At 49.7% G+C, this 21,757-nt stretch overlaps 1 protein-coding gene across 5 annotated transcripts in view; it reads left to right on the top strand.

Annotated features, from left to right (window-relative positions):
* ZNF236 (zinc finger protein 236) overlaps window positions 1-21,757 on the top strand; it is a 104,037-nt gene that overhangs the window by 70,354 nt on the left and 11,926 nt on the right. For 3 of the 5 annotated variants that reach the window (XR_014139525.1, XR_014139526.1, XM_081800987.1), the window contains 8 exons: window positions 1,727-2,009; window positions 4,795-4,898; window positions 6,578-6,943; window positions 7,689-7,834; window positions 7,929-8,169; window positions 8,520-8,699; window positions 11,456-11,611; window positions 16,940-17,127. Coding sequence is in view for 2 of the 5 variants with exons in the window: in XM_081800987.1 (XP_081657113.1) it covers window positions 1,727-2,009; window positions 4,795-4,898; window positions 6,578-6,943; window positions 7,689-7,834; window positions 7,929-8,169; window positions 8,520-8,699; window positions 11,456-11,611; window positions 16,940-17,127 (1,664 nt within the window). In the remaining 3 variants the exon portion in view is untranslated. Of the gene's footprint in view, window positions 1-1,726; window positions 2,010-4,794; window positions 4,899-6,577; window positions 6,944-7,688; window positions 7,835-7,928; window positions 8,170-8,519; window positions 8,700-11,455; window positions 11,612-15,834; window positions 15,917-16,939; window positions 17,128-21,757 lie in introns of all 5 variants that reach the window. The other 2 variants (XR_014139527.1, XM_081800989.1) reach the window with 2 other exon arrangements.

Here is a 21,757-nt window from a genome sequence, read left to right as displayed (position 1 = left end):
TGTGCTGCTGTCTGTTTGGACCACACAGCATTTGAGCCCTGTCGCCCGACGGTGGTCCATCCACAGTGTGAGGCCTGTGTGCACACGGTTGGTGCGGGATGTTCGTGGAGTGAGCGTGACGCAGCTGGGGTGTGAGTGTCAGTTGGCGTGCTCGCAGCCGTCAGAAGGCTGGCGGCTCGTTGGCTTCTGTCCCCGTTGCTCACCCCCGTGTGCTCTGTGCTCACCTGGCCTCAAGGTCACGGTTGTCTCCGCTGCGCTCGGCTGACGGGATGGCCCTGTAGCTTGTTCTTGTATTTGGGGAAAACGTCTTTAAAATGTGCCTAACCTCAGACGTAAAAACTGACGTCTCCACAGCAGAGCAGATGCTGCTCTGGGCTCCTCAGTGGGTCATTCTGAACGTCGATGTTTCCGACCTCTTGGACTCTGTCATGACGTGGCGCCAACTTTTCAGTCTCATTGTTCCACTTTGGTCATGTGACGAGTGAAGGACAAGGAGAGAATAAGGACTCTTCTCCTTGCAGTGAGTTACAGGACGTAGGGCACCGCGTACTGTTTCTGGAACCCCGTGGTGTGGAGCTGATGCAGCAGCCTCCGGGTCTGAGCCCCTGTTCCTTCCCGTCGGCTGGGGGGCTCCTGTGGCGGCCTGGCCCCTCTGCTACCTATGTGTTAGCTCCACACAGTCTGTCATGAGGTCTTCCTCTCTGGGGCCCCTGAGGAAGAGCAGCTGATGCGCTGGCTTCCCACCCTAGGGTCTACCTCAGTCACGTGTGTTGGGACAGTGAGTCTGGCCCGACACCGTCCGGTTCTGTGTCTTCTGTCTGTTGTGCTCCGTTTCACTGCCCTTTGTCCTCCCGTGGCTTCGCCATATCGATTGGGTTCTTGGGACTTTCTCTCCACCTTTCATTATCCGTGCTGATGGGGCCACTGTCTGTACCCCACGGCCCCAAATCTTTCCGGATGTTGTTCTCTCCTCCACAGCCCACCTTCCCTCTCCCCTCCTCGGCCCCTCTCTTTTCTTCTCTCCTTCTTTCCCTCCCTCCCATCGTTCTCCCTTTATCCTAACAGAAACACCCCGTAGCTCTTGTCATGAAAGTGGTGCTAGCCCCTGTCCATTTGGCTAGGTGGTGTTTCTGTCGAGGTTTTATTCTTTTAGTTTTTACTCATCTATGCCATTCTGACCTCCCACTCCCAGCCAACTTTTTTTCCTTCTGTTAGATTTTAATCGCACCTTATTCTTGTTTTCAATCAGTGTAAATATATCCTCATGTCTCACTGAGAGAACGCTTAAATGTATATATTTTAAGGGTTTTTTTTGGTAACTAATTAGGGCCTTTTTGCAAATTTATCACCTTGGTCTTCTGTCGGGCTGTTGATTTTCTTTATGTGATGGTAATTCCGCTTTTGCCCGTATTAGTCAGCGAGTGTCTGTGTTTACGAAGGCTGGTGTCGTGTGTGGATGCTGGTGATTTCGGAGCTGTCTGCCGGGCTGGTCAGGGAGCCTCAGGGAGGCGCTGTTGTGATGAGGTGACCACGGTGCCTCTCCCTTCTGGGGACCCATCTCTGTTTCCCCATGGACTAGCGGTGCAAAGGAAACGCCTTTGTCCCAAAGAGAGCTTCACCGAGTAACTCACTTCAAACCCTACAGACTTGTTTGGTTTCATTTTACTTGTTTCGTGAAAACTTAATTTTTTATGAGGATTGGATCCATTTCCTGTGTTTTATTTAGATGTGTGTATGGAGGAAGAGGAAGAGAATTCTGAAAGAAGTGCATCTCGAAAGGCTCGTCCTGAGGTCATCACTTTCACGGAGGAGGAGACGGCGCAGTTAGCGAAGATTCGGCCGCAGGAAAGTGCGACCGTCTCCGAGCAGGTCCTGGTGCAGTCGGCGGCCGAGAAGGACCGCATCAGCGAGATGAAGGACAGGCAGGCGGAGCTGGAGGCTGAGCCCAAGTACGCTAACTGCTGCTCGTACTGCCCCAAGAGCTTCAAGAAGCCCAGCGACCTAGTGAGGTGAGACCGCCGGTGCCCTTCTCGGCGTTTGCGGGAGCGTCCGTGTGCATCTCGACCATTTTGCCGTGGCTAGGGAGGCCCGCTTTGGAGGCTGGTGCCTCCCGAGAGGCTGGCCAGTTTCTGCAGCGGCGGTTTTAAGCCGGCGTAGATTCTGGGGCTTCCATTCAGGCTCATTTGGAATGTTGATGAGAAAGCAGTGCGCTCCGTAGATGGCTTGTGCGCAAGTCTGAACGGCTGTGCTGGGATCAGGCCCCTTTATCCGCGGTGTCTGTCCGTCCCCTGAGTGGGCCGTCCTCCTGACCTTTGTGACAAGGTCGTGGTGGCCTACCTCTGCCTCACGCAGGTGTTTCGTCATCTCTTCCCCCCGGAAGATGGTGGGGGGGAGTCCGGTGCGTGCTGTGACAGGGAGAGAGCGCATTCACCTGACGTGTATCACAGCGTGGTGTTATGGTCGTTCTACCTAATCGTCAGTCGTTGTAGTTAGTCTCTTACCTGGGCCTAATTTAGAAATTCGGCCTCATGAGAACTATCGTGTATGTACAGGAGAAACAGTATACATAGGGTTTGGTACATCCGTGCTTTCAGGCATCCCCTGGGGGTCTCAGAACATATTCCCGTGGATAAGGGGGACTACTGCAGGTTAAAAAAAAAGAAAAAAGAAAGAAAATGAATTATTTATTGAGGACGACATGGTGCTAAGCTGTGTAGGTTTGCGGACTGCATCAGGGACCTGCTACCCCCGGGAGGGCTGGTCTGTGTAGGGAGCAAGGGCACAAGCACACGCCAGGGTGGATGGTGACAGTGTCATGAGGCAGCCTGTGATTAAGGCCAGTCCGCCTGACAGCAGCGACTGGCGTGAGGTCAAGTCCAGCAGGACGGTGAAGAACTAGAACCCCGGACCCTGAGGCTGAGCCTGGGAGAAAGAAGTGGGAGGTAAAGCGTTGTCCTGCGGTACAAAACAGGGTACTTAGTGTTTGCTCTAGCAGGGAGCTGATGGGTGAAGGTGTAGGGCGGCATAGCGCAGGGGAGAGCAGTTGGGATTTCGTGGTGGGTGATGGAGCAGGCTGCTCTCAGGACCCTCCACGTGGGTGGGACCGAGGCTGGTGGCAGAGTGGCTCCCGGGTTGGAAGTGCATGTCCAGCGAGCCTGTAGAAGGTGACAGCTAGCCTGCACTCTTCTTCCCACATGGGAAGGGAAGTATGCCGGTGAGGGTGATGGTGAAGTGGGTGAGCGGGGATTAGAGTCCACAGGGAGCCAGCAGTGTCCCTCCCGGGCACCCCCTGAGGTGAGGGGTGCAGTCGATGCCGGGAGTAAGACAGCAAAGCATATGGCCAGGAGAGCGCTAGGTGCTTTGATGAAGGAATTGGGGAGCTTTGTTGGTAGGAGTGCAACCTGGCAGGAGGGGCGCCAGGAGGGGAGCATACAGGGCAGCTGGTGGGGAGAGCCAGATCAGCGTGAGGGGCTGGTGGGAATCCCCGACGAGAATGCCCTGAGGGCCAGGGCTGCCAGTCGGAGGTGATGGAGGCAGCGCTGCGGGGATCCACACAGCACGTCAGACCCCTGCGAGGCTCTGGGCCTATGGACAGTGCCGAGGGGTAGCCCGCCAGGACACAGGGCAGAGGCGAGAAGCCACTTGGCTGTCGGCACGTATGAACGCCTCTGCGTCACGACATGGAGAGTGATGCCTAACAGCAAGGAGTGCCGGGCAGCCTCACAGCTGATTGATCCTCTCGTTCCGTCCTGCATTTAAAAGTCGTGGGCAGCTCAGCCTGTCCTGCTGATACCGGGCAGAGATCATAGGGAAGCAAAGCAAAACAGAAGCATAGCACGGGAGGCCGTCAGGTGAAAAATGGTCCTTCCTGCTCCCCACAGACAGCCAGTCAGCAGTTTCTTAGGTACGGTTTTGGGAAATGTCCACATGTGTGTCAGCGTTAAGTTCTGTAATTTTATTTGTTGCATAATTTTTGCACATCACTGGGTCTTAGACATCTTTGTCAGTGCCTGCACACCCATTTCTTTCCTGTTAATGGTGACATCGTGTTCTGTTCTCGGGGGATACTAAAATTTATCCCATAATACCCCGCTATGAGCACTTAGCTTTCTGTGTTCGATTACTGCACGGGTACTGCGCGAGCACGGCCCTTGCCCCGGGTGAGTACCGCATGAGCACTACCCAAGTACTACACGAGCAGCGCGCGACCGCCGCAGAGTCCCGCACGAGTCCCGCGTGGGCACCGCGCTGAGTGCTTCTGCGTGCACCCGTGGGAGCGTGGGGCCAGTGTTGGCAGATGCCGCTTGCTGGCCTCCCGACGGGCTGTACCACTTATGCCCGCTGGCCTCTCAATGCTCCCCAACCACTCCGACTGCGCCCTCAGCACACGGATGAGGGAAATGCTCTCTTACCCTTTTAATTTGCCCTTTTAGGTGCTGAGTACGGGCCGGACCCTTTCACGGGGCTTTGGCCGCGTGTGTTTCTTCTCTAAGCTGTGCATTGCCCGTCCTTCCACTGTGATCCTTCTCATCTTCTTACCAATTCATAAGCGCTCTTTGGTTTTAAAGAAAGCCCCTGCTTTCACTGGTCTTGCAGACTTCTTTGCTTGTTTGTTTTCTCCTGGATTTGTTTGTGGTGTTTTGTGTAGAGCGAAGATTAAAGGTTTTATGTGGCCAAATGTATTCAGCCTGTACTAACACATAATTTTCATTTATGCGGATAGTTATGAGGTTGTTTGTCAATGTATGTAAAATTAAACTGAAAATCACTTCATTGCAAATGCTTTCTGGCTAGGCATGTTCGGATCCACACTGGAGAAAAGCCATACAAATGTGACGAATGCGGGAAGAGCTTTACCGTTAAGTCGACTCTGGACTGCCACGTGAAGACCCACACAGGTAAGGACAGTGGCTGTGTCATACGCAGGGGCCTTGCAAGGGCGTTTGAGGTTTGTTCCTGTGTATCTTGCCCACAGAAATACTTTCAAAACCATAGAAAGATTAAAAATCCTGAGCCACGGAGAAATGGGTATATAAGGATTTTTGATTCCTGACTTGGGGGATATGACCCAGATAACACTGAGGAGAAGGAGCTTGATCTCAGATGCCAGGCTATAGGTTGTCTTGTATTTTTATTCAGATTTGAACACCTTTGTTAAGAAAATTACTCCTTAGTCTCATTTAGGCCAAAAAGATTTGGCTTGTTGAGGTTTTACAAGATCTGGGGATTTAGCAAATCTCATTACAGTTCACAGGTAATAATTCTTTTTATGTGGGGGGGAAATGTTATAAAGGAAAAATATTAACGTCCAGTTTTCAACGGCCACTTTTTCCCCTTGATCTCATTTGAGGGAACTGAAGGTGAGCTGTCCTAGTGAAAATATATTGAGGCTTTGCTTCTTGATGTGCACGGGACATCCCAGTGGTTAGGGGGGCAGGCTTCACACGTCTGCCAGGTTGGAGGTGTGTGTCCACTTCCGAGCCACTTCTCTGAGCCTCCAGTTATCGCTTAGAAAGTGGCACGTGGTGAACTCTTAGGAAATGGTAGAGGATTATGGTTATCAAACTAATTTCTATTCCTAATTTTTGGTTACTGGCAGAACTGACCAAAAATACACAAAAGAAATTTTACACATTTATGTAAAGCCGTATGATTGTTTTCTGATAGGTCAATATTTGGAATTAAACAGATACGTAAATGTAGTTTGTCTCTTCTGTGGGAAGTGTTTCTGTCACTTTGTTAGGTGCCATGTGTCTGTCTATCTTGTGTGACGCCGTGAGCTGCCGAGGACCAGGAGGGGTCCGCTCGGCATCCCAGGTCCGGTGGGGGGTGGTCGCTCGCACGGCCGGTGCCGGTGGTGTTCAGGACGACTCGCAGACGCAGGATTCAGGGCTGGCTCCCACGCATAAGGAACAGAAGGAAGAGTCTCTGTGAGGAATACCTTTCAGGCCTCCTCCTCCACGCTGGGCTCCTCGGGTGACCTTTGAGGCCCCTGGGCAGGGTTGGGACAGCAGGCCTCCCTCGCCTGGGGTGAGTCCCCGTGTGCCCACCCTGGTAAATAAGAGTCAGTTTTGCTTTCTGGGAGCAGTAGAGGGAAACAGAAAACCAGGATGCTTTTGTCCTCCCAGAGCCTCTCTGGGGCAGAGTAGGTGGGTGACAGGGCACTCAGGTCCAGCTCCACGGCCCTCATCATGCCCTGGACACAGGAAAAGCGCAGAGTCCCTGGGGCTGAACGTGTGATGCACACCTGTGGCCCCAGGGCGCTGTCCCCCTGTGCGGGTGTGAGAGACAGCTGCCGAGACACGCGTGTGCCCTTTCTGCACTGAGGCACGGGGACGCTGGCCTCAGCTTCCGCCGAGGTTCAGGGTGGGCAGCGGTGCCCACGCGCCGCAGAATCTGAGCACGGGGACAGCGCCGGGCTCACCCTGTAGACCGCCTACTCACTTCAGAGTCTGTGTAGCAGCACTCTGTCCCTTGCAGGGCGTCCTGTGGGCGCACGGGGCTCCCTTCAAGTGCTCGGGCCCCCGGGGTCAGCACCCCGCCGGCCCCCGCTGACCAAGGGTTGGACTCCCCACAGGTCAGAAGCTCTTCAGCTGTCACGTCTGCAGCAACGCCTTCTCGACGAAGGGAAGCCTGAAGGTGCACATGCGTCTGCACACAGGAGCGAAGCCTTTCAAGTGTCCCCACTGTGAGCTGCGCTTCCGCACGTCGGGGCGGAGGAAGACTCACATGCAGTTCCATTATAAGCCCGACCCCAAGAAGGCGCGGAAGCCAGTGACTCGAAGCTCCTCGGAGGGACTGCAGCCCGTGAACCTGCTCAGTCCGACGTCCACCGACCCCAACGTGTTCATCATGAACAACTCTGTTCTCACGGGACAGTTCGATCAAAACGTACTTCAGCAAGGCCTGGTGGGCCAGGCTATTCTTCCTGCCTCCGTGTCCGGTGAGCCCGGGGCACTGGGGAGGGGGCCCTGAGGGCGCGGACACCGCCTGCCTGTCTGCTGGGGGCACGCTGCTGGGAGCTGGGCGACTTGTGTCTTCCTTGGAAGTTCCCCATAGAGGGCAGCTGGGAAGACTAAAATCTCATTGTGCAGATGAGTTCCCCTTCCATTCCTTCTCCTTTCACGACATCTGCTTTTTCTTACTGAGTTTAAATGTGTGTTTTTCTCAGCATCCTCCCACGGACTTCACAGTGAGATGTGCTTGATAACTCCTCATGAACAGTGTAGATAACATGGGAGAGTTCGCTAACTGCTCTTGGGTCACCTTGTGCTTGAAAAGTATACATTTTGGCCATTTATGTGTTTCGTGGATTGACAGAGTGACTGATTCTAGCTATCAGACATGTCCTGTGGCTTTCTTTCTGTGTATGTGACCCGTGGAGTGATTAAAGCCTGAAAAAACACGATTATTCATTGCTGTTTTAACTCTTGGGCTAATCAACATAATCTCTTTGAGCCCAGTTTCCGGGTGTGTTTAAGATGGATAATATCTATTTCAGAGAATTTGTTTTGTGCTGAATCAGCTAAGGTGTGGGTATGGCGTGGAGTAATTATTAGTACCTGTGACTAGATCATGTTGGCGAGGTGTGGGACTTGGGTATATAAAAAGCCCTACGTGAGAATGAGCTTCTTTCCTGTCGAAGGAGCTTTTCCAAAGGCAGTCATCTGCATTGTCTCTCCCTGCAGCCGGCGGTGACTGGACAGTGTCCCTGACGGATGGGAGCCTGACCACCCTGGAGGGCATACAGTTACAGTTGGCCGCTAACCTAGTCGGCCCCAACGTTCAGATCTCTGGAATCGATGCCTCCAGCATTAATAACATCACGCTGCAGGTACGACGCGTGCCATGGCATCCCGGGCTTCGATGTGGTCAGAATCGCACGTAAGCAAGAACTTCCCACGACGAGTATCTCTGTTGCTTTGCAGATTGACCCGACTATTTTGCAGCAAACGTTACAGCAGGGCAACTTGCTTACTCAGCAGCTGCCGGGGGAGCCCGGCCTGGCCTCACAGAGCAGCTCTCTTCAGACCCAGGACAGCACGGTCCCAGCCAGTGTCGTCATCCAGCCCATCCCTGGCCTGTCCTTACAGCCCACCGTGACGTCCGCCAGTCTGACCATCGGCCCGCTGTCTGAGCAGGACCCTGTGATGACCACCAGCAGCAGTGGTAAGTGAGCGCCGTGTGCACTGAGGACACTGGGCTGCCCCTTCTGTCCTTGGGAAGCTCAGCAAACACATCAAATGTCCCAAGTGTACCCAAGCTTCCCCGGTGACAAGTGATGTCTACTCACCGTACGCTCATAGATCGCTACCCGCACCTGTTCCCGTGGTCCTGTTGGCTTCCGGTTTCAGCGTAAGCCTCTCTTATCTCTCTGCAGGAGGGAATTAGAGATGACTGATGTCTTCTTTTGAATCTTCTTTTGAAATAACTGTCTCACTAAACATTTTTAATATAAAAAAGGAGAAAATTACTATTTTTTTAAGCCCAGCTTTATTTTGTTTTGTAATGATGACCAGGGACTCAAGACCTCTCTCAGGTGATGACATCGCAAGGCCTGGTGTCCACCTCCAGCGGCCCCCACGAGATCACCCTGACCATTAACAACTCAAGTCTGAGCCAGGTCTTGGCGCAGGCTGCCGGGCCCACCGCTGCGTCATCCTCAGGGTCTCCCCAGGAAATCACCCTGACCATCTCTGGTTAGTCACTTCACATTTTAAACCTGCTTTTCCCTGCGATTTGAGTATATCTTATTCATATGTGTATGTGTGTTTATTTGTTTGTTTGTTTGTTTTTGCAAAACAGAGTTTTGCATACAGCCAGTGCTCAATATGCATTTGTAATAAATGTGGGAAATTCAGGTTTAGTGAAATAGTGTCACAGTTCAAATACCAGAAATTAACAGGGAGAGTTACTCCTGTCCTCCAGCTTGAGTCTGTTGTCCTGACACACTGACCTGGTCCACGGAGAGCGGGCTACATAGCTTCTTCGTCCGTGTTCCTGCTCCGCTAAACTGGAGGCGTGTGGCTGGGATGACGTGTGCGCGGACACATTTCTAGATGCCTCCGCTCCTCCCCGGGGTCCTGCACAAGCTGTGCTCTGAGGCACTGGGAAGTCTGTGAACAGGTAGAAAGTACCCTCTGGGTGTGCAGGTGCCTTGAACTCGGCAAACCAGTCCTACGTGTCGAGACGGCTGCGCTCGCGGTCAGATTGTCCTCCGGTGTCATTAATTCTCCCAGCACGTTCTCCTCTACCTCAGCCTGCAGCATATTTTATCGGTGTGCTTTGCCCACGTGACTCCTAGCTGTTCGGTAAATGTAGCAATAATTTTTGTGGCCCTTATGTGCCAGGCACTATTCTAGTATTTTTACAAATATTGACGCATTTAATACTAATTTATTTAGGCCTCACAGCAGCCTTATGAGGTGGTTGTTAAAGACAGGAAAAATGTTTTGCTAGGAGGCAGGACACTGTCGCTGGGGAAGAGGGAGCTTCATGGTGGACGTGGGAGCATTTTCCCTTAAAACACAGGGAGTAGTGGTGGGCAGACTCCTGGACCGACCCGGCCAGGGGAGCAGGCCAGGTGAATAGACTCGCGTTTCAGGGAGATTTCTGCAAAATATGTGAGTGCAGTAGAAAAGTTATTCAGAAGGAAACGAAAAGCTTTCTTTTTTAGGGAGTGTCTTTATTTCTTTTACTGCATGTGACAAACTTGAACCTGTTCTTGGATGGAGTTTTGGTTTTGAGTGACATGGAGTGATTTTAGATGCTATTAGGCAGCAAACATTAACTTTCAATTTTACATAATCCAATTGCCTTCCTGGGTTCTTTGTATATATCTGAGTTTTAATACTTTTTTTATTTTAAGGAACTTGCTTGTTGAGCGAGTTCACTTTTCCTGACTGCCCTCAGTATGTGAGGCACTGTGCTAGTCCTGCACAACAGGCCCGGCCTGCAGGGGCCCTGCTGACGGCTCAGACCGTGTGTTACTTAGCGTCTGGATCGTGCTACTCTTCCTTCTGTGTTTTCCTGTTCTTGATCATGAAGTTATTTTATTACTTATCAGTATTTTCAAAACAGTAAGGAGACGAATTTAACCAATTTTTTAAAAAAAATTAGCTATAAAGGTTTATCCTCGGAGAAATCTTTAAGCCAGTTGATGACACGGGGTTTGCCCAAACCTTGGGCTTGAGACTTCTTGTTCTCAGTCGTCATTATTGTGCTCATGGGAATTGGCAACTCACACGGCAGCGTTTCCTTACTCCGTGCTGAAAAGGCTGTAGGAGAAAGACTTTCTATTTATGGTCACTTGTTGAAAGCGTCTAGGTAGGATTTTCAGTTATTTTGTAGGAAGTTCTTTTTTCCATTAGTGTGTATAATTATACACGTTTGTCCATGTTAGGAAACAATTATTACATCAGTGAAGTTTTGTGGACTTTTAGCAGTTCAGAGGTCATTTGAGAAAGAAACTGAACATTGGGTAAAAGGCAAAAATAGTGCTCAGGCTCCCAAATGATCTAGTTCCTCTATACCAAAGCCCTCTTATCTGATGTCTCAGGCAGTTTTCAGCAGAGGATCAAAAAAGTGGTCCCCCACGTACTCTGACCCTTCATCCACAGGCCTTTTGAAGACGGGTCTGCTGTGCTGATCAGAGTTCTGCCTTTTCCATTTTGCCCGTGCCCGGCACGCACAGCTGCTGTCCCCTTTCTGTTTCTGTAGAGCGGTGTGAGGATGCCGCTGATGAAACAGCCAAGGGCAGCGTCCTTCTGCCTTTTGATGCTTTTCCCTCCAGTTCGCAGAGTTGTCTCGCTTAAGCCTAACTTGACAGTAGATTTTTTTTTAGGGTAACTTGCTTGTGTCCAGTCTTCCCGAAGCATTCAGTGTGGGTTCCGTGGACACGTCAGCAGACTGTCCAGTTCTCCCGTGCATGTTTCCCTACAGCATGTGATCGCTGTGGCTACCGAAGCTGGCGTGTGCAGGTTTAGAACCGAAGGCCAGTGCCCCCCAGTGGGCGTGCACCCCAAGCACGTGTGAGCCCCGAGGGCCGTGGTGCGGGGAGCCTCAGCCAGGAGCCGCAGCGTCGCTGCTTCCTCGAGCGCCGGCGGTGGGAGGTCAGGGGAGGGTCGGGCGCCATTTTATCGTGTCCCTGCGATCCACTTAAACACACGTTTGCCGTAAGTTCTGTTCAACAAAGTTTGTAATTTTAAGTGCCTAAATACTGAGGCAAAGTAGAGCTCTTGAGAAGCACTTCAAAATGCTTTACAGCTTGGAGAGTGTGAACAAATAGTGGCATTTAGGGGAAGTGTGTTTCATGGTCTTTTCATTCTTTTCTGTAAATATTACCATAAATGAAACAGCTTTCATTTTAATAGCATGTTATTTTATGTTTAACCTGCTTGCCGGGATGTGACCTAACGTGTTACTTTCAGATATCACAATATTAATTTCCATTTAGGTCAAGATCTTATTCAGCACAATGCTAATGGAAGTAGTGAAGTGAACGGAAGCATAAGGCTCTCAGCTCCTGCTGCCAGTGGTCAGTCCGCCGGCGCCACCCTAACCATAAGCAGTGACCAGCTGCTCGCCCAGAGCGCGACCCTGAACTCCTCAGGTATGCAGCCGGCCCGTCAGCACCAGGGACGTGATCCGGGAGCCAGTCGCAGGGCTGTGCCCCGGTCGCAGGAGGGAAGGCGCCCGTCTTTTTTCCTGACTGGTGTGTCAGCGGCGTGTTCTGCCCCCCGGGACGCGCGCTCGTCTCTCCGTCCAGGATACAGATCCGCTCTAGAGTTACCCACCAGTTAGTCGTTCTGCCGACTGAGGAGTAAAAGTGAGTCGTCTCATTCAGATAGACAGGGTGCCATATGTTGATGCGCGTGGGCATTTTCAGGACTCCGTCCCGAAGCTGCCCCCCGCCGCTTGTGCGGGGACCTGCCTAGCTCATGGCCTTGTGCCCCGCAGCCAGACTCTCCCGGCGCCAGCCCACACGACGAGAACACGGTTTTAAAAAGGCGTCTTTCTAAGGTTTTGAAGTGTAGACTTTGACAAATAAAAGCAAATGAGCTCCAGTAAAATAAGTTTCAGATTCACAAGGACTCGTCATCACATTACGATGACATGCCTGTCTCCTTTTTTTTTATCTTGTAGAGATTTTATTTCATTTCTTAGCCTTCTAATTTTCCAACTTTATCATTTTTTGAGAAAAAAATTAATTTTTAGATATATTAGTAGCTACAGGAAGGCTTTTTTTCATGCCTATTTGAAATGCTTTCTTACACACTAGTTCATTTCTTCAACAAAAGACTGTAAGTGTATCGTGTGGTAAGAATTGTAGTGAATCTGGGAACGTGACACTGAGCAGGACAGACGTAGCCCCTTTGCATTTTGGACCCTAGAAACTGACGGAGCACAGACTTCATTGAATAATCTGTAAAGCATTGTAAAATTGTGGCGGTAACGACAGATAGAGGAGAGCAGGTCCGAGGCCACAGGGCATTGACCTGCTGGGGTCGGCTTCTGTGAGAGCGGGGCGTCTATCCTGAGTGGCGGCGCGGTGCTGAACGGAGGCCCGTGAGCTGAGGCGGGCTGGCACGTCCAAGCGGGGCACGGGCCACTCGGCACAGCGGAGGAGCTTTCTGTCCACCCCGCTCGTCTGCTCACGTGTGCGCGGGCACCTGTGTGGTTAAGGACTTTGTCAGAATCCCAGCTGCATTTCTGGCCCGTGATGTTTCCATTGCATCTGTGCTCTCTGTATTTCGTGGGCTCCGTTCTGGAACGTTAGCAGTCCCGGCTCTCCCCGGCCCGCTTCCCTGGGGCGCGAACTGGCCGGCAGGGGTGGGATCATGCGTCTCTCTGGAAGCTCTGCTTGACCTCTTTAATGAGCCCTTGGCAAGTGGATGGAAAGACCAGGAGAGTTCTCGGTGTTTTAATTTAAATGGAGTGGTTTTTTATGCTCCTTTGGCGATCCTGGATGTTTGCTGGTACAGCAGACGACTTCGTTGAAAGTGGGACGTGTTCTGCTCAGGGTGGAGAACACATGCGCTCCGGGGGCTCTGCCGGCATCTGGTTGGTGAGACGTGGGGTCTTTTACCTGCTGCGTCGCCTGCACACTTAGTGACAGATGTCATGTTGCAGGGGAGCGGTCTCTCCGTGCAGCGGGGGGGTGGGGTGGGGGTGGGGGGTGTTTGGAACAGCTGTTGTGCATAAGGCCACTGTGAATCATGCACTCGTGGTCCTTTAAAAACCACACACGTTCCCCTTTTCCTGACTTAATCTTTGTCTCTTCTTTACACTTTACTGTCTTAGAGCCAGCTGAGAACGTTTCTTTCCTTTAGCGTAATTTGGTGCCTTATTTAAAATTTTCTTCCAAGGAATTTAGTGAAATAAAAGTTGAGCTCCTAATTTAGAATGTTTAATGATGTAATATCTGCTATTATACATAGAGGGTTAGTTTTCTATGAGCACTTGTATTATGTCCTCCGGTACCTTTGGCATCTTTGAATAAACCTGGATATGGGAAGAGATTCTTCCTGCGTTGAACTACTCAATCCTTGATGGTAGGCAGGTATTTTTGGGGGTTTGCATGTTCCGCTGCTACGAGTTATAATAGTGGAACTGACCCTGTGGGTATAACATCAGTTAAGAGATTGCGTCTTGAAAGGGCAACGTTTTCCTGAGGGTCAGAGTCACTCCCAGGCCCAGCTTCAAGCCACACCAGGAATTGAAACTAAAATGCCTTTGTGATTAGACATGCCTCTTCTAAGAAAAACAGTAAAACAAAAACTCTCAGTGTTTGCAAGTGCCACTTTATGTGGCCCTTTAGATCAGAGCACAGCGCAGGTGCCCGGGGCTGTTGTCCCCTGGAGTTCCCGCTGGGCACGAGATGCCCTTGAGGCTTTCAGCCTCTGGGACAGATCTGGCCCTTGGCATCTTAACTGCAGCACTGAAAAGAACAAGGGCGTTCCCTTTCAGGGGCATGTAAATAAACAAGGACCGCAGCGTTCCCCGTGCAAGACAGAAGCATGGGCTTCTGTTCAGATACCTGACATGGGGTCGGAGGCCGCTTCACGGTCTGACCCTGACGCATCCACGACAACACCGGACACACGTGGTTTTCTTAGGATGTGGTCCCACGTGTTGTGAGCGCCCTCGCAGAGGCAGAAGGTGTTACTAACGGGCTGGAAGTTTAGCACAGCTTTTTAAGGAATTTATCTCAAATGGCTGTTATCTTTTGGTTCTTACCTTTGTCCACTATTAACATAATTTTGATAAATAAATTGAGTCATGTTTTCAGTGGGAAAAAAAAGCCACAATTCTGTTTTTCCTTCCTTTGTAAGGTTATTTTGTTTCTTCCAGATTTAAGTACGATCAATTACTTCCTTCCCAGCAGCTCAGAAGTCTTAACATTTCCCATTTGTGGGTACATTTTATAATTACGGAGGACATTCTCCCCACTTTCTCCTTGGGGATGAATGGCCGGACGATGTGTCTCCCTGTTCCCGCAGTCCCCCCACAGCACACACACACCTTTCTTGCCACGTTTTTATCTCAAGAAGAAAACTGATCTCACATCCTTTAAACTGCTTATGAAACTTTCCAGAATTATCATTAAGTTTTCTCAGAAGCTATAAAGATTATCCCAACAAGGATTTAAGACAGTGATGGGTTTGATGACCATGAGGGATTTACTCATCCTTTAGAGATGACTTTTTTTGAGTTAGAACCGTAAACTGAGTAAGACTTAGATTTCTGCGATGTGGCCTGGAGGACTTGTGGTTTCAGAGCCGGTAAATGAGGACTGAAGGTGAGAGTTTGCAGTCTGTGCTCAAGTATTCAACCTTAATTTCCAGGTTGAGAGTATTTAGTTTGAATGAAACTGTGGTTTCTAGAGCTTTAAATAAATCTTTTTCTATATAATTAAGAACTATATATTGAACAAATGTAATTATAGCATTTAATTAGTTATGCTATTGCGTGTTTAAGAAAACTTCATTTTTTCCTACTCACATTACCTGTTTTTGGACCATTTTGAGGATAGAAGTTCTACTTGAACTGATACCATCCTCTTGGTGGAAAATGTCTTGAATGTGGAACATAGCTGAACATTCATTCACACACTGTTGGCATAGAGATGTGAAGTCTAGCACTGGCTGAGGTTAGTGTCCCCACTGACCTCCGTGTTGGGATTCACTTCAGCTCAGTGACAGGCTTTTGTTTTCTCTTTGGATTTCCTGTGCCTGACAGTCCTGGACCCCCTCACTGCATTAATGATCATCAGGGAGTCCGATTCTGCTGGTGAGGAGCGGAGAAGAGACATTCCTTTATTTCAGGAGTTCGGGTGAGGCTTGAAGTCTTGGCCTTGTGGTCGCAGTGAACCCCGTTAGCATCTGGTTTCACTCTTTGTAGATATAATTCCGGTGAGCCTTTCACCACGTGCTTCTCTTGACCGGGCGCTTTGATGGCCCAACCCCAGTCTTCACCCTAGTGATTTTGATTGAACATCAGTGCACGTAGCTGGTCGTTGCCATGTTCTCAGGATTCTTCTTTTTAGTCTTCGTCTACTCATGTTAAAATCATACGTGCATGCTAGTCTGCAAGAGGAAGGGTGCGTGGAGGTGACATGAGAACACGAGGTTGACCCAGGTACTGGTAACTGGAGTGCTTAGAACATACACCCTCCACAAATCCACACTCCTCCGGTCCCAGCGTGTCCTAGCAGTCCACTCTGCGCAGATGCTCAGCAAGGTGGGAGGGGTCGGACGAGGTTGTCTTTGGAGCCCCGGTGGCTGCTGCAGAGCAGAGACTCCTAGCCTCCTAATGGTTATACTGCTTTTGAAGGTTCCAGGTCTGTGCAACACAGTGTGGGACTCCAAGAGTGTGGATCTATGGAGGCATTGTATTTGGAGGACTCCAGTTACAAGTAAGTAACCTAGTTTCCCTGTTGGCCCCTGACGCAGAGCAGAGGCTCTGGACTAATGGGACCCAAGTCACAGCAAAGTATCCACAGGAGTCTCTTTTTGTTTTTGAACCTAATTAGGAAATAGTGTTTTCACCTTTTGCTTTAGTTACCATCTTGGTATCTGTAGCACCTAGTCCAGTGGCTGACACAGGGGATGATAAGTCACGTTTGTCAGATGAATGGAAGGATAGGTGGTGAGCAGTGTGTGTGTGTGTGTGTGTGTGTGTGTGCACGCATGTGCATGTGTGTTATGCTTACAAGTAAAAACTCAAAAAATTGTTTTCTGTTGCTGTCCACCACAGGACTTTGATAATCCCGTGCTCAGCCCATCTCATTTGCCAGCCGAGTTTCTGTTTTGTAAAAGAAAAGGCCTTTCTTTGCCTGATTCTGTCCCAGATATCTTCCTTTCTCTTATCATTGGCTGCAAGGGGAAAATATTAAAAAGTCTTGTTGTCTTTTCCAAAGAAAAGTGAGATGCCATGCAGGATAAATTAATATTTAAAGGGTTGCATGAGGTTTATTTCAGCCTTAGCAGACATAGAGGAGGGTGGCGGGGGCTAAGCAGTTAAGGTCACACTGTAAAGCCGTGTTGCCGATCGATGCTCGGTGGGTCCCGTTTGGTTCCTCTCTGCAGGCTCCTCTCTGGTCCTGGACGGGGACAGTGTCCTGGAAATTCTTGGCAGTTCCTCCTGCCTTAGCAGTAGTGACTAGGACTGTAGCGTCACATTTTTACTCTTTTACTGTGTTTTTCCTGATATTATACTTAAGCAAAGTGTATTTATGCATAAAGAGATTCAGAAACTGTAGAAGCCTGGCCTTAAAATTGGAATGAGAGATTCTGCGATTATCTCGGTGTAGTTTCAGAAGCTTAGGTAATGTAAACGCCGATTCTGACAGATAGTTCCTTCCTGAAACCACCCTCCCGTCCTGTTATGCCTGGACTTGCCCAGCTTTGCCGCTGAAGTGCGTCTTCCTTTTTCGCAGAGCTGAATGCTACCCCTGGAAGCCTCCCTTCGACGACACCCATGTCTCCATCGGCCATGTCTGCTCAGAACCTGGTCATGGCTTCATCAGCAGTCGGAGGAGATGCTAGTGTCACGCTCACTCTGGCCGATACTCAGGGCCTGCTCTCCGGAGGACTGGACACGGTCACGCTCAACATTGCTTCTCAGGTAGGGCGCCGCCCCGCCCTTCGGGGGGGTCGTGGCACCCTTCAGTTTCTTTTTTCCTAAGCGCATCTGCTGGGCATCGTTTTCAAAACTGAAGTGTTTTTTTCCTGATTAAAATACAAGTAATGTGTTAGATGCAATAAGGAGACAGGGAAATTCAGATAAAACAGAAGACTGTTTTTAAAAATCCACTGGCCAGACGGAACTGTGATTGACCTTGTAGTGTATCGATCCTTCCAAAGCTTTATATGGAGACGTATAGACATATGTGTTAACATTTCCACAGAAGTGAGCTCGTATATACGTCATGTAGTGTGAACTTCCCTCTTACTGCACCATGAATACCTTCCCCATCCGTGATTTTAATTTTTTTCATTTTTTACGATTTGTATTTATTAATTTTTTTAGAGAGAGAGCAAGCACATGAATGGGGTGGGGGGAGAAGCAGAGGGAGAGGGACACGTGGGGCCCAACCCCATGACCTCGAGATCATGACCTGAGCCGAAATCAGGAGCTGGATGCTTCGCTAACTGAGCCTCCCAGGTGCTCCCCCATCCGTGATTTTAGGAATGCAAAGGTTTTTTAATGGCTGTGCAGCATTTAGTTTTATGAGTCTGTTGAGGGGCATCATGAGCACTCAGGGTTTCGGTAAGTAGTGTAGGAATTCTCACGCTCTCAGTGACTTACGGTCTTAGGTGAATGGCTGCAGTGCGCCATATTGAAGGGCGTGCATTTTGAATAATGCATTGAGCTGAGACACCGGAACACCTTTCAGAGTTTTTAATTAGAAAAACCGTGATAAATTATAATGGAGAGTTACTGTACTAACCCTATCTGGTTGTTCCCCTTTCTATATCCCTGTCCCTGCCGTAAGCACGGTAGGATGTGCCGAGGGATCAGAAGCAGGATACGTTCTTGAGGCTCGTTCGTCTGCACTCAGGCTCGCCGCACAGGACGAGGAGTTAAGACTGTGGCCTCCAGGGCAGGAGCGGTCTGGCCCCATCACAGCCAGCCACAGGGCGGCTGTTCGGACCCTGGATTCTAGTCCTGGCCGTTTGTAAGAGAGGGACATTTGTCCGCCCGGCCCGGCCAGTGCGGAGCCAGTCTCGGGCCGTTCGTACCTGCGGGTCGTTGTGCTTCTGAAACGCTCCCGTGCTGTTGGCAGAAGCCCTCCCAGGGCCCCTGGCGGGAGTCAGCTCCCACGGGAACACACGGCCGGCTGCAGGGGAGCGGGGGCGAGGGCTGGCTTCCGGTCGGCGGACCAGTGTCTGCGCCAAGTAGCCCTCCGCGGAACAGCCCGTGGTGGCTGCGTCGGTGCCGGAGGCCAGGGCCCGCTGTGCCGTCCTCCCCTGCGTCCTCCCGCCGCGAAGGAAGAAGTATCTCACTGAGTTCTTCACACAGTGTCACATTTACTTCTTCTCCCGTGTTACTCATCACCTGTTTGTCAGGACATTATCACCTTCTAGATATTGAAAATTAGTATTACATTTTAAAATTGTAGTTGGAACAGGAGGGGCCATCCTAAGAGGTCAGCGGTGTGTTTTCTTTCTAGACACAGGATGCACGAAGCTTGGTTGGTGTTTGGGGGGTTGTTGTGTCCTTATTTCCCAGCCGGGACTCTGGTGGTGACGACTGTAAGCCTTGTGTTGCGGCCCTGGCGCGAGCTCGCCGCTGACGGGCGCTGGCGGGGTGCAGTCGTGTGCGGGACGCGGCCCCTGTCCTGTGGCGTAGATCGTCCACACTCAGGGTCGGGGGTGGCTCCTCCCTGTGGACTTGTAACTGTAGTAAAGAAGTAGTCATGATGTAACAATTCTTTAAGATACAAATTTTAATGAAATTTAATGCCTTGCAGGGTGGGGTGAGGATTGATCAGAAAAAGCCAGAGGCATTTATTTCTATGGATTATGGGTTTGTTTTCTGTTTGTTAAATTCTGTCACTTTGAGAATTAATGATCATTATAATTGCAATGAAAGTTCAACGGAGAGTTCTCCGTATTTGCTAGGGTCCATTTTTAAAGTCTGTAAATATTTGCTGGGGATGTGTTTCCTCGGTGCACCGGGTGGTTGCTGGGCCCCCAACGTGCCCCCAGGCAGGGCGCGGGGGTCGGGGCCGAGGAGGGCGTTCTGCCCGAGAAGGATCTCAGAGGGCGTGGGAGCGAAGGGTTGATCGTGACGGTGGCAGCGCCGTGATGACGTAAGGTCCACGTGCAGGGTGAGTGCAGTGGCGGGCACGGGTTCTGGCCCCACCGTGGCTCCATCAGCAGGCCCCCCCCCCGCCCGGTGATGCTGCTTGGCACACATATGCACACGTATGCGCTGCTCCTGTGGCTAACACCCTTCCGTGGTCCCTGCTGCTTGCAGCACCAAGGCCACGTTTCTTTACAGACGTGGCCTGGAGGAGTCTCTGCTGTCTGCTCACTGGCCCCCGTCCCTTCCTCCTGGGTCACACCCAGCACAGATTGCCGATCCCTCTGCCCCCCCGCCCCGGCTCTGTGTCCCAGGGCCACGGCAGGCCACGGCAGGGAGTTCTCCTCGTCAGCCGCCCTCTCTCTCTCCTGCCCCAGCGCTGATGTCCAGGCTGGCCGGGTTTGAGAGCAGCGGGGGGAGGGGGGGTGGGGGGGGTGGCACTAAAGTTGGTCCGGACAGATGGCAGCTCCCTCCTTGCATGTCTGTGGGTTACCTTGCTTATCTATACTCTCTGGCTTGCTTTCCCAAAATTACCCAATCAAAAATTTAATGCCAGATTGATTAATTAGCATACATTGTATAAAACAGTGGTATTAAAAATCTCCATTAGAAATTCTGTAGTTTTATTGGAATCTTTTCTGTTAGCTGCCAGACTTTAATTAGGCTCACAATGATCTAATACTCTGAAAATTTGAAAAAAACAGATCAAACCTGTCTTAGCTTTATGAGTGATATTTTTCTAAATATAATGAATTATTGCAAAAATAAAACCATCATTCTATTGTCAAAAGGTTAATGAACATATATGGAAATACTTATAAATATGTAAATTGTTAGGATTGTTTATGACCATAAAAATTTGAGCTGGAAATCAAAGGTGCTTGTGAGAAATTAAACATTCTAGAAATAATTGTTCAATACAGATGAGAGTTAATCACTAAGAGGCACAAATACCAAAGGGTTTAATAATTAATCCCTTAACACAGTTCACAACGTGTGCTCCTTGAATTCAGTGAGGAAGTGAAGTGAGAGCATCGAGAGGGGGCCACGGGCAAAGGCGGCAGCTGATCCCACGTGTCTGCTCTGAAACTCACTCCGCACGTGGAAAACCGGGGCCTCCCGAGAGTCACTGAAGGAGCCCAAGAGTGCGAACCCGTGAATTTTAAGTGTTAAAAAGACATGAAAATAGTATACATTGTGTACCATTTTTCTGTGTTTTTCTTTCTTTATAAATTCCACAAGAGAAAATGGTGGTAAAAGCACAAAGGGGTGTGGTCTTCATTAGTTTACTCACATAGTGGTGTTAGGTGGCTTGAACCCAAGGGTCACAGTTGAGTCTGTAACAGCGGAATGTTTGGAAAGAAGATATTTATGTATGTCCACAAGTAATCGTAATTTTAAACTTGCAAGTAGCCCAACTAGAGAAGAATATTATGTGGGGTTAATGATCATTTTGATGCACCACAGAAAAATTAGTTTATTTAAAATTACAACCTGTTGAAGTAAAAGTTAAATTACAGTGATGTACCTGCATTAAAAAGTAACTTTGCAGTTTCTTTACTAGGGAAGTTATTGAAAGAAAAATTGGTGGGTCATAAAGATTTCTTCTTCAACTACAAACTTGAGATGAGTTTTTCTTTCCAAATTTTGGACTATTGGTGGCAGAGGTGGGGATCAGGCCACTAAATCTGACAATTTTGTAAGGAAATGCAAGCATTCACTTAAAAATCTATTCAAGGGGGCACCTGGGAGGCTCAGTCAGTTAAACGTCTGCCTTTGGCTCAGGTCATGATCTCGGGGTCCTGGGATCGAGTCCCGCATCAGGCTCCCCCCGCTTAGTGAGGAGTCTGCTTCTCCCCCTCCTTCCGCCGCTCCCTCTGCTTGTATGTGTGCGTGTGCTCTCTCTGTCAAATAAATAAAATCTGAAAAAAGATATTCAAGAAAGCAAAGTGATTTTTCAGTTCTTGTTCTGAAAACAAAAATAAGTAACTGATTCGTTCCTGAAATGAATTCTATTTTATATGAATTCTTGTAGGTTTGGTGGTTTTTTATTTTTTAATTTTTTATTGTTATGTTAATCACCATACATTACATCATTAGTTTTTGGTGTAGTGTTCCATGATTCATTGTTTGCGTATAACACCCAGTGCTCCATGCAGAACGTGCCCTCTTTAATACCCATCACTAGGCTAACCCATCCTCCCACCTCCCTCCCCTCTAGAACCCTCAGTTTGTTTCTCAGAGTCCATCGTCTCTCATGGTTCGTCTTCCCCTCCGATTTCCCCCCCTTCATTCTTCCCCTCCTGCTATCTTCTTCTTCTTTTTTTTTTTAACATATAATGTATTGTTTGTTTCAGAGGTACAGATCTGTGATTCAACAGTCTTGCGCTGTTCACAGCGCTCACCGTAGCAACCCTCCCCAATGTCTATCACCCAGTCACCCCAT

Source organism: Leptonychotes weddellii, chromosome 13, assembly GCF_054177405.1.
Source record: "Leptonychotes weddellii isolate Sample4059 chromosome 13, ASM5417740v2, whole genome shotgun sequence".
NCBI classification, from domain to species: Eukaryota; Metazoa; Chordata; class Mammalia; order Carnivora; family Phocidae; genus Leptonychotes; species Leptonychotes weddellii.
This window is presented reverse-complemented; position numbering and strand designations above follow the sequence as displayed.